This window comes from Cyclopterus lumpus, chromosome 1 (genome assembly GCF_009769545.1).
Source record: "Cyclopterus lumpus isolate fCycLum1 chromosome 1, fCycLum1.pri, whole genome shotgun sequence".
NCBI lineage: Eukaryota > Metazoa > Chordata > Actinopteri > Perciformes > Cyclopteridae > Cyclopterus > Cyclopterus lumpus.
This window is the reverse complement of record NC_046966.1, coordinates 20665734-20677916: the sequence shown is the minus strand read 5'-3', so window position 1 is coordinate 20677916 and position 12183 is coordinate 20665734. Positions and strand designations below refer to the sequence as shown.

The 12183-nt window shown below is 40.6% G+C and overlaps 1 protein-coding gene across 2 annotated transcripts; it reads right to left on the bottom strand.

The window, feature by feature from the left end:
* Window positions 1–357: 357 nt before the first annotated feature.
* mnd1 (meiotic nuclear divisions 1 homolog (S. cerevisiae)) lies at window positions 358–12109 on the bottom strand. 2 transcript variants are annotated; one of them, XM_034538779.1, is made up of 8 exons: window positions 11748–12109; window positions 11094–11159; window positions 10417–10474; window positions 7839–7987; window positions 6625–6699; window positions 6398–6512; window positions 3123–3167; window positions 358–730 (listed from the first exon to the last, which is right to left on the bottom strand). In XM_034538779.1, exons 1-8 carry the CDS (start codon window positions 11748–11750, stop codon window positions 624–626), a joined length of 618 nt encoding a protein of 205 aa, XP_034394670.1. In that variant the 5' UTR covers window positions 11751–12109; the 3' UTR covers window positions 358–623. The 2 variants fall into 2 exon arrangements, with proteins under 2 accessions (XP_034394670.1, XP_034394661.1); XM_034538770.1 differs by lacking the exon at window positions 358–730 and adding an exon at window positions 749–3011 and having other exon boundaries at window positions 3103–3167.
* Between the last annotated feature and the right edge of the window lie 74 nt (window positions 12110–12183).

Below are 12183 nucleotides of genomic sequence, written 5' to 3'. Positions count from 1 at the left end.
AAAAAAAGGAAACGCAACAAAAAAAAAGTCAACGTACTTTAAATATTTACAGCATTTGTACACATAAACATATCCTGAACATATCCTCTGTAACTAAATTCTCCCGTCAGCTTCCTGTTCACATTTTGTATACAAAGAGGACTGGACGTCAAAAAGAGTTTTTAAACCATCTGTTTGAACCATTGACATGAGACCATTGGCGACACAGATGTGTGAAGTGTTGATTACTTTCCATCATCAAAGCGGGGCCTCTCAGTTTTCATGCAAACAGGTGTCCCAAAAGTCAGGCTACTGGGTTGTGTTCGTCGCAGAAGCCCCCCCCCCCCCCCCCCCACCCCCCCCCCCCCCCCCCCCCCCTCGCAGCCACCAGTGCTTGGTGCCGCTCTTCTCTGGTTGCACCGACGCAACATAAAGTCCATCTGCCGCAGCAAAATGACTGATATCCGTCCTTATTCACAGCTCATACAAGGCCTGGTCCTGGTGCATGTCATTTCACCCTAATACACAGAACATAAACGGCTGAGACCAGCTACACCGGCTTCAAGCGTCAACACTTATTATTTGGCAAACTGTGACCAAAGAGGTAAAACAAAAAAATGAAAAGGAAAAAAAAGATGCAGCTTTTAGTCCATGTAGTCAAAATCCTCTGGGATCCCAAAGGCTTTATCAATGCGGCTGTCATCAAAGGAGAACTTCTTCTTCGTCCATGACTTGATGGCAAATACATTGTCTGAAAACAGAAATGAAATTCTTTTGTTTAATGAGACAAAATAGTGTTTTAGTATGATGGACAGACTCTTCAAGAAACCATCGGAGCTCTCGCTCCTTTGGTGAAAGCCGACTCATTTGGGCTGAAGATTGGATTACTGCTTCCTGAGCACGGAGCGTTTCCCACCAGTCATCATTTTAGAGATCAATTGAGCAATTGGGGGTGAATCTGGTCGAAGGCCTTTAGGAGATTGGGGGGCATTGAGCACCAGGAGTTTGCATGAACATCTTGCTCAGTGCAGACAAAGGAGAAAAGATTCCTGTTTGAGACTGAATTGTGGTTTAATTGTCTTTATTTAGTCAATCTAAACATTGAGGTGAAACATTTGTAAAAACCGTACAATAATAAACTTTAGTTTAACAAGTTTGATGATATCTATTTATTAACTTCACTCTAATATCTGCCATTCCTTTGACTCAATTAATATCCTTAATGACGAATGCATTACAAATCTGCTAAGGCCCTTTCCTTATCACCTGTATAAAGTATGAACCGTTTTAAAAGCCGATCATTCAGAGCACAATATTTCTTGAGTCTGATGGTGAATTTAGCTCGATGGTCGAACGCGAGTCAGGTCATACACACATTCAAACTTATCAGTATGCTAAGTGCATACCCAATCTGACTGCACTCCATTCACATATCAGTCTATCACGTCGACAAGTAGCCTAGATAACCTTCATCGTGGCTGATATCAGAAATAACAATCGCAGTTCATAAGTTTCTGTCCGCCACGAGTTCCTCTGAATTGAAGGAAAGAGCCGTTGAGGAGAGCGCGTCAGGAGACGAGCTGAAAGCTGTCGGACGCGCCACCCGATACATCGAATAGCATCCTGGAGATTAACACGAGTCTTATCAACATCTTAAGTCAATAAACTCGGAATCATGCCGTTCAGTCCTTGTCCTTTCACTGGAGTCCCGTTGGATCACGGTAATCCAGTTTGGATGTGCGGGAACACAGTTCAAGTGCGAGTCATTAACTGTGCCAGTGCTTCTGTGTGGGCTTGTCTCAGTGCGACGAGGAGACGGGGTTGAAGCCACCCAACTTCATTTTTCTTTTCTTTTTTTTGTTTTGTTGCAGCGACAAACAAGTCAACAGGTTTCGTGGGGTTGTTCCTGCGGTTGTCTGTTGAGAGGAGCTGAAATAACGCCAGCTACGTAGCAATTATAGCCGTAGAAATGTCTCCTCCGTACGCAGGAGATTAGGCTCCGCCGTGTTGATTCTGGGCGAGAATGCAGCAGAGCAACAAATGCGCTAGAAATGCACCTGATTGACATTGGGCTTTTTTTTAGTGCTGACAAGACAGCTGAGGACGTTACGTTAATAATTGTACACTCTGCGACAGCTGTTGCACAATGCACTGTGAGGAAAACGCTTCATGTATCTGTTGAGCCGCTTCCCACCCCAGACGAGGGAAGTATGAGATATATAGGGAAGAGGAAGAGGCCGGTATGACTCAGTTTCTTGAAATGAGTGAAATTCTGAAAAGAAAACTGACTACGTTGTGCAGTTAGAGGCAAGGTTGACCCCAAAGAGTCGAAAAACACCACCGGCCCGGCAGGCCGAAAACGTCAGCTGTCTCCAAGGTTACTGCTCAGGTCAATGAACGCACACAGAGCGCCTAAGTGTGGCAGGCAGGTGACATTTTGGACACAAAGTGCCCTTACAGAGTGAGCGCTTTAAAGAGTCATCAATGGAATAAGACCTGCCAGGGGTTCTCAAGCTATTTCTGTCATGAATATTCATATTGATCAGAGCTGCAAAGATCATTAATAAATTTGTTTTAGGTCTTTCGCAAGCAAACATGTTAAATGTTCACTAGTTCCAGCTTATCAAATGAGACGATTTGATGGGTTTGTTTGTCATATGCAATAATAAACGATCGATGAAGGAATCTGCAAACCTCTTATTGTCGATGTTTAATGTTTTCACATTTTACTGACATTTTATTTGCGAAATGATTAATCGCTCAATCGAAACAACTATTAGTAAATAGATTTAAAAAGTAAAGTAGATTAGTAAAGTCGATTAGTAAATACACTAGTAAATATTATTTTCCGTATTGATTTATCTGCCTTAATATTTTCTTGATTAATCAACTGTTTGGTCGACAAAACCTCAGTCAAAAATCCCAAATTATTCAATTGACCATAATAATAATACATTCTCACATTTGAGAAGCTGTGACATCACATGTTTGGCATGAGAAAGGACTAAAATGATTAACCGATGATCAAAATAGTTGCCACTTCTTCTGTTGATCAACTTATTGATTATTCAACTAATTGTTGCAGCTCGATTCCAGACTTATTGAAAGTGCATGCATTAAAAAAAAAAGATAAGAGGACTCACCTGTCCACCTGGAAACAGCTTCCTTTGCTACAACATTTGACTTTCCTGCAAAAACAAAATGCATGATCAATATGTGCATTACACATTCTGTCTGCAACGTGCAAGCGTAAAAAAATATTATTTACACCGATGGATTTTATCAGATACATGTAGTTTTACATTGTTGCTCAAAACAAGGCTTCGACTCAGTTACGTGATCAAAACGTAGAAAACAACAACAACGGCCTTTTAAAAGATCAACAAAATGAGTTGCACGACGTTTCTCTGTGAGTAAAGACTGAAAATAATCGTGTTCCAGATGAGACACAGAACATCAACGTTTGTGTTCCAAATCTACAGCACGTGTGTGTTTTTTGACCAACACACGACATCCTGGGAAAATGGACAGAAATGAAGGTTACATCTTCTGCCCCTGCAGCTGTGGCCCATCGAGAAACCTCACAGAGAGCTGAACAATGCGCTCAAACTGGATCGTAGAACACCAGCAGGTAACAAATTAAGTTGCCAGGCACCTGGAAACAACCACTTTAGGATATATAACCTTTTGTTGACTCCCCTTTACCTCTCATTTGGCTGCTGCGCCACAAAGACTGGTCGTTCTGGTCCAAGGACATGATCAGTGATTATGTCATTGACTCTCGGCAACAGTCATTTTGAGCATTTATTGAGAATGTAAACAATGAAAACGCACAATGATGACCACAACACTAAATAGCAGCTGCAAGTGGGCAGGACCGAGTTAAATAGCTTCTGACTCATGGACCTGCATGAGCCGAGATGACTAATTTTATAATCTGTCGTCCGATGTTACGTAATCCTGTAAAATCAACACAGACAACTGAATAAATATCATGCAAAAAATACTGTAGTACTCATCGACCAATAAATAATGCCCCCGTGCAACACAGGATAGTTCACTACGACCCAAGGGAGGGAAAGATGATCACAAACAATATTTTTCTTCAATAAACAAGTAAGTTCCTTTTCATACGGTTGTAGATATTACATGATTCATGTCCAACTTAGTGTCATACCTGCAATGCACATGCCTGGGGCTGAGGTGTTTTTTAAATTTTTTTTTAACCACACCTTTCTACCACACTTATTGGTATCGATGGGCGTGGCAACCATTGCCAAACATTTTGATAAATCAAAGCGTTGTTTGTCCACTCGTGACTAATGCCGATTCTGTCGGCAATGGCCACAACCACATGGAATATTGTATACCCGGCTATTGTGTTCACATATTATTATATACTACGGTTTTGTTTGATTAGATATGTCTTGCTACTTTGCTGCGTGTTTTTAAACTGTGCCTGTGAGGTGTCCTTCGAAAAGCACCTTTAAATTACAATTTATTATCATCATTTAAATGTTTCATCTACAATATTTTCAAGAAGGGAAATAAATGTTTTTGTGGGAAAAAAAAAACCCAACTTTCCGGGGGGATGGGATTGGGAACCCAACAGCTGCTGCAGTGATTAATCTTGGTAATACGTTTATCACAGGCACCAGCGTTACTGCAGAGGGTCTGACAATGTGTTCATGAAGTTATTTCTCTGGCGGTTTCACACCAAGCCAAAAAATACAAAACCTTTATTTATTTTTTTTTGGGTTAATCATGACGACCGTACAGTGTAGATCATATTTAGTCGCCACAGGATGCGGCAGCAGCCGTAATTCTTTTCTGGGTTGCTCCGCTGTGATCTAGGTTCACTTTTCATTCACACCTAAATCAGAGAACTTTTAAGGCTAAATTCTAGAAGAAATTTGTCCATAATAATAGAGATGTACTGGGACAAATGCTCCGTATACTGGACATTCATCCTTAAGTCCAGCTGCCTCCAGTGTTGTACTTACAGACTGGACTAAAACCTAGATGAGTCTTCATAGAGCTTTTATTATTTTTTTTACTGTGACATTTATCTAAAATTGAACTTGATTTCCAAATGATTTGACAAAGCCCAAATATCTGATTTGGGCTACAATTGAATTAGTCAGGACTTCTTACCCTCGTGTCTGTGTGTCATGTGGAAAACATGTCTGGTGTGACATTAGGAGCTGCAGGTAAACACACCAGATACTTTTCTGACACATGTCGTGTGTACACAAAGTAACACACCTACCACAGGAGTTTTTGTAATTCCACACCTCGCTGTGTGCATTGTGTGCGCATACTTAGGAAGAGGTGTGTCAATAAGTGATGGCCAGTGACCTTGCTGTCGTCTTTTTATAAACTTTACACTCAAAACCCTTTAAGCCGAGGAGGTCAGAGGCTACCCGGTTCATTAAAACTAAAGATCACACCAGAAGGAGAAAAAAAGAAAAGAAAAAAAAAGAAACCACGTCCGTGTGTCAGCAGGAAGGCTCACACTAGTCACACCAGCCTTGTATCAACATGTAACCAGTTTGTGGTTCAAGCCGTCAGTTCAAAACAGACATCGTGGGTGACCACTTACGATACGTTCGTTTTGAACCGTGAGAAACTGTAGCATTTGTGTGGTACTGCATAATGTTTTCCGCTAAAGCAATTGCATCCCGGCATCTCTTTAATGCACCTTATTTAGAGCCGTCTAAACATGTGAGGTGTGAATTTGATTTTTTTTTTTTTTCTTTCTCCACACTCTGCTTAAGTTTTTTTTAGCACTATAACTAGGCAATTTTGATTGGTTGCCAAGCACTGGCTATTGGAGTTTTTTTTTCTCCTGTTATCCTTTTCATTAATCCTCTGAGGAGTACATGTCAGAGTTGTATGATTAATGTGCTGAATACTTTAATTAAAAATAAAAGATTGTTAACGTCCGCCTTGTGCCAAACTCTTATGTTTATCACTCCTATATTTGACAGTTTGTTGGAGGCTTCACCGAAATAGACCAGCTCCTAATTCTGTATTCATGATCGGGTGTGAAACTACTTAATCAAGGTAGTTTGAGTCACGCTCAAGTTGTTCCGTTTCTTGGCCGTTGCCCAGCACTTTCCTCTGCCTCTCCTCTGAATAAGAGATATCCTCACTGCAGGCACCATCTGCCTTTGTGAGCCACCTGATGTTGGAATCCGGTCTCCATCAATGTTCTCTTTTTTTTGGTGCTGATTCCATCGATGGTCAAACCCTCACACGAAACACATGTTACGTTCGATTCCACCTTGTTAGATCGGCACCAGACCAAATCGGCCCTGAGAAATCAGAGCTAGACTTCTCTGGTCAGCGATCACAGGTGACTTGATCGATGCCGCAGCTCAAAAACAAAAAACGGCCACGCTGCATCCGTACTTACTCATGTCTTCAATGACCTCCGGGTCACACTCTCTGTACTTGTTCAACTCGGCCTGCAGCTGAGTCCGCTCCTCTCTCAGAGCCTCCAACTCCTTCAGCAGAGAGCTTCTCTCCTTCTACACACATTACACAGATATGTGATTTATCAGTGCAATTAACACAGATTTATCATGTTATAACTTGATGTAAGGAAAAAAAAGTGTGGAAGCAATGTGAAAATATTCTTACTGTATCTTGACGTCCTACTTTCGCCTTTTCAACCCCTTTCTCTACGGACTTTTTCCGCTGCTTTGCTTCAGAAATCTTTTTTTTAAAAAAGGAAAAGAGTCTTACATCAGTCATACACTCTTATTTAACTTCTACCCAGGATAAATACATAGCCCATAAGAGGTTTTCCTGTATTCTGCCATAAAATGAATACAACGCTTGAGGTTAAAACAGTTACAACCAATAACCTCCTGAACTGGTTCGCAGGTCTCCGACCGGCGAGCAAAAGCCATCTTTAAAGCCAGAGACAACCGGAAAATATGAATCGTTCATGACTGCCTGACCAGTGCATTCGAGGCCAATGGTTTTATTGATAGCCAGTAAATTGTACAGTTAAAAATGCTCTATGATTTATAACGGCAGAAAGAGAGGAAGCTGTGTTATTTGTTTGTGAATTACACTCCATCCTTTTCCATATCGCGTTCCTATAGAGCCAACAGGACCGACAGTAATAACATAAAGCGTACAAATTGACATTGCTGTGTTAACGGATAACATAATTCCACGTTAGGAGTCTACGGTTCACATCTAATGATCATCTGCTGTGGCTCGTCAACGTGCCGGGTAATATTTTAGTGCTTATGGTATCATCGCACATTTAACTTCTGTCCCAGAAATCCGGTGGCCGTCATTCCCCCGAGGAGCCGCCACCCTCACGCCATCTGCCAGACAGACACCGAGGAACTCGAGGGGCGAGCAGCGTTTCTCTCTCAGTGACGACAATGACAGATTCTCAGTTCTTTAAGTCAGAAATAGTGATCGTTCTTTTTTTTGGGGGGGGAGATTTGGGATTTTTTCTCTCTGAATTTTAAATATAAAAAATGTGAAAATGAAATAAAATGAAGACGCTACAATAAAAAAAAAAGAATCCATCTATTATTTAACCACGGCACTCCATCCCATTGTTCTCTTCGCTTTCTATTACCAGAAGCACTTTTTGATCCGTGCTCATCATATGCTGACCTCATTTACTGTAAACTTCTTAAAACTAAAAACACATCCATCTGTTATATCTGTTCATATCTGTCTTTCCAAAAAAAATAAATATATATATATATATATATATATATGCTGTGCATACGCTGTACATCACGATCTGCATTGATTGTGTCTTGTTTGGAAACATCTGCAGCTTTTGAGAAACGAGTTGTTTCCAACCTAACACGGAGCGTCACCTGGCTTTGCAGCTCGTCCAGTTTGTGCTTGCGAGCGTTCAGGGCCTTGCTGGGAAAGGCCCAGTAGTAGTTCGATGTCCCCACTCGTTCACAGTCCACCATGTTGTCATCCACCAGGCTCTGCAGCACGTCCTTCACAGACATGGGAGCTGAAAGCAGCAGAGAGATTTAAAGCACACCTCCCACATTGAAAAGACCCACAATCCTTCAGTTTCTATTATTACACTGCCTTCCCAGCAGTTGATGCCATTTGTGGATTATTGATTGGATTTTGTGGAGGACTGAGTTATGGCAGAGGTATGATTGTTACAAGCTTAAAGCGTAGGCGATGTATCTGGTTTTGGATACAATATCGCATTCGAGTGAGGATTTTAAAAAAATGACAAGTCAGCGAAAAGGTCTCCTTTTTACTGGCAGAGCATACCGCTCAAACGTTCACACGACTGAACCCACACATCCGCACCTTTTCTGTCCGTGTTATGTGTATCTGAGAGGACGCTGCATGAGAGGATGTAATGGAGCAGGAGCTCCATCTTGAACAGTGTCGGCGGTGAAATGTGATACTCCCACACGTTTTGCTCAGCCGGTCCACTGCGAAACTGAAAGGAGCGTCGCTGCTGTGTTGAGGGGCTGAGCTGTGTAGTCCTGAGAGGATGTTGGACAGCAGCAGCAGCAGCAGCAAAAGACGAGGGTTGAAAATGGAAAAACACTCTGGATGGATCAACTAAACTCTGTGTGTGCATGACTTCAGTCTTTTCATGGGATTGAAATAGCTCGTTGCCCCTTTTCAACGTTGGCCTTTCTAATGGTTTGCCAGTGTGTTATTACGACTCTTTATTTCATTTAGCCCAGATCACTTCCTTGGCCCCTTTTCTCACATGTGCTCCCCTTCAACAGAAAAATGTGCCCATAACACAGAACTCTTGTCCCCCCCATCCCCCCCTTCCCCCATCACTCAGTAACTACATCATGCCCAAGTAAGGGGGGACAAAAACATGTGCTTTTAATCACAGCAACACGATCCAGTTTCTCCAGATTAATGTGTAAAACAAAACAAAAAACGTAGTTCACACAGAACACACACACACCACAACTTTGGTCCTCTTGCAGATTTTTAAAAGCCCCGTTTCGCATTTTTTTAATATAAATGTTCCCTCGATACTCATAATGTCGGGCTCCGTGTTGACATTGAGGGAATGCATTTTCTTTTAAACCAAAAGCTTTTAAACTGTTGCGCACGATGAGGTTGCTGACATTGATACGTCTGGTTCTGCTTATGCAGACTAAATACGGTTAAGATGGCAACAGTTAATCCTGGTTGCCATGGTCATGCTGCAAGCATGTCCCCACAATGTTTTCAAGAACTCTTCCAGAGAGTTGACACTGTACGGTCTTTGGAAATAAAACGGATGGTATTTTACTTACAAGACCATTGCTGGTGTTCATCAATGTTTTACACACTGCAGTTCTATTTATAATGTACTTGTTATATCTTTGAATGTTCACCTATTGAGGTAACAAAATGAACTAACTTCTCTGCTGGTCTCACTAACATTCATGCCTATGTTTATTAGTCCTGAATGATTTTATGTAGTCCATATTGTGTAGGGCTGCAGCCTCTTAGTCCATTAGTTGACTAATGTGTTGCTTTGGTGTTAATCAACAAAGATTTATTTAGCCAAGTAATCATTGTTTTATGCTTTTCTTCATGCTACAAAAAAATTATATATAGAGATTTTTTTAAAAAGAATAATTATTGTCATACATTCTTATGCATGAGTTGTCTAAAATAATCACTGTGTAGGAATTAGAGGTATTTATTGGCAGAAATGGAATATAATATTATTGAGTGTGTTTTCTTTCATGTATACCTGAAACTAAGAATTGTTGTGTTGGATTGAGCCCTTCATATCTACATAGGGAGTAGGTGCCTGTAATGTTTCAACAGTAGCCCAGAATAAACAAACCAAACTGTGGCGCTACATTACCTGGAAGCCACGCTAGTTCTCCCACATTCTTGGAAAGGGAAGTGTGAGTGTTTCTTAGTTGGAAACAATCTGATGCCTCACTAGGAGGTGCCTCAAAATCCTTTGTTGTGGCTGACAGTTCAGGGTGGACGACTGCAGACTTTTCACATCAACGTTCGTGTTCAACAACTAGCAACAATAAAAAGGCTCCGTTCACTGTCAATAACCACTCAAACTCAGATATCTGCTGATTGACGGGATGACATGAGACCAGTGTGGTAAGTGGGATAAAAACTGGCAGCAAAAAAAATAATATTTTGTTTAGTGAATTATGCTTTTTCCTTAGAAATCCCCTGAGTGTCTTCTGTTCAGACTCAGCTCCCACATTCTTGTTTTGCTTTTCTTAAAATAGAGCGATGTCTCTTCTAACCTTTAGAATTATTCCATCTATTTAATAGAAGCCAGTGGGGGAAACACACATAAAAAGACCCGTATCTTTTTAAACAGGCAGCCAACCTGAACACCAAACGAGCTGCACCAAAGTTAACGGACTATTTACAAATTCCGTCTCAGATATGCATTTTCGACTAAAACGGTTGATCATTACTTACTTATTCCCTTTGTCTTCGGGGCGATCTTCTCAATGTCTTTCAGCTGAAACACATCTTTCTACAAAAAGAATAGGAGAACAAATTAAAAATATATATATATTTATCATAGTATCATACAAAAAGGAACTATTTAACTTGTTTCTCATCATATCTGTAAGTCTGTAATGGAATATGGCTTTCCAAGTATTTGCATTCATTCCGAACTTATTTTAGGCATCCTAAAATAAAATAGAATAGTATATTTCTGTAGTTATAACTAGAACTATATTTGTGTACAGATGACCGTGACCAAGTCCTTCTGTATCTGTTGCAGGTTTTTAAAATTAGAACACAAAAACCTCCTTGTGTCACTCAAGTATGGAGTCATTACAGCTATATTTATATTTTAGTAGCTGTTTGCATGTTGGCGTTTGTCTCACCCACAAAAAGAGGGCTGCTTGAATAATAATAATAATAATAATAATAATAATAATAGTGACATTAAATCAATACTTTTTCAAAAAACGTTAAAGAAAATAAAATGCATAACACCACTGAATAGTGAGTATAGTAAGTTAGCTTTTAACCCCATGCAGTCACAGTGTATCGGACACAGCACACATGGAGGCCTCACATTATATTGATCACGCTATTGATAATAACTTTAAACCTGCAAAGGAAGAAAAAGAAAAACTCACCGTTTCAAAGAAAATCTCCATCATGCGAGTCCTCTTCTCCTCCAAACTAAGTCCTTTCTTCTTTGACTGGAACAGATGTAAAAGTAACATAAGGCGCGGACAATTTCAGCTACCAATATGCCAATAAAGTCTCTATTTCACAGAAATATAGCCTATATTACGCAGCAATAAAGCCTATGCAAGTGGCAGTAAACGCTGTATGAGGGATTGATTTGCTTTGAGCTCATTGTTTTTGCAATACAGCTTCCGGCCACCACAGATAGCCCTGGACCACAAGGCGAGGAAGACATTATGACTTATATTGTATTTTTTTTAATGCTGCAGCCTGATGGACTTTTACCAGAATGCTTTTTTAAATTTATTTTTAATAATATTAACTGACAACTGCCCGATGGAGTCATTTTCTCTCCAGTTCGTAGAAAGAAAAGTTCACCTCCATTAATGGACGCAATTCAGTGATTGATTAAAGTCACTAGGTTGGCAATAACGTGAATGAATGGGAGGTTATTGATACGATTGATTAATTAAGTAGCTAAGTGTATAACTCTAACTATCAACGTCATTGACCGTTAGCTTGGAGCTAGCTTGATAATGAGCGTCGGTTTCACTCGGGACTATCACATCCGAAGCGGGTAAAGGTGAACATCTGCTTACCATTTTATTGCGTTGGCTGTGCCAGCAACGTCCACTGGCATTAATGGTTTGATTTAAAATATGTTTTATAGCGCTGTCTTTATGTTTGTAGTCCAAATAGGAAATAAATAATTCGTCCAGTACTGAAATTCCCGCGGAAGGCTGTCACGGGGTTTCTGATGCCTTCGTGGATCCTTGTAAATGCCGAAGTTTCCGTCTTGAACATGGGGATGTAAGTTTATAACAAAACTGTTATCGCCCCGGTGAATGTGCCGTTTTATATAATAGGCACGTGGATTATTTGTGCCGCAATGTTACATGACAGGGTGTAACGCAGAAAAAACAGCCACCGTTTTCGGTCGTTAGTGTCGTGTTCGCGCGAGTCGTCAATATCCGACTGTAAGTGAAGGCAGCACTATTTTAACGGGGAGGAGCGATTTTGTTTGAGTTCCCCTTT

Bases quoted from the DNA above. Each gene is read 5' to 3' on its own strand.
- mnd1 (XM_034538770.1), bottom strand. The intron at 6,513-6,624 runs GTAAGAATATTT...TAATGTGTGTAG, and splicing joins AAGTAGGACGTCAAGATACA to AAGGAGAGAAGCTCTCTGCT. The intron at 3,012-3,102 runs TTTTTAATGCAT...AGAAGTGGCAAC, and splicing joins GTGAGTCCTCTTATCTTTTT to TATTTTGATCATCGGTTAAT.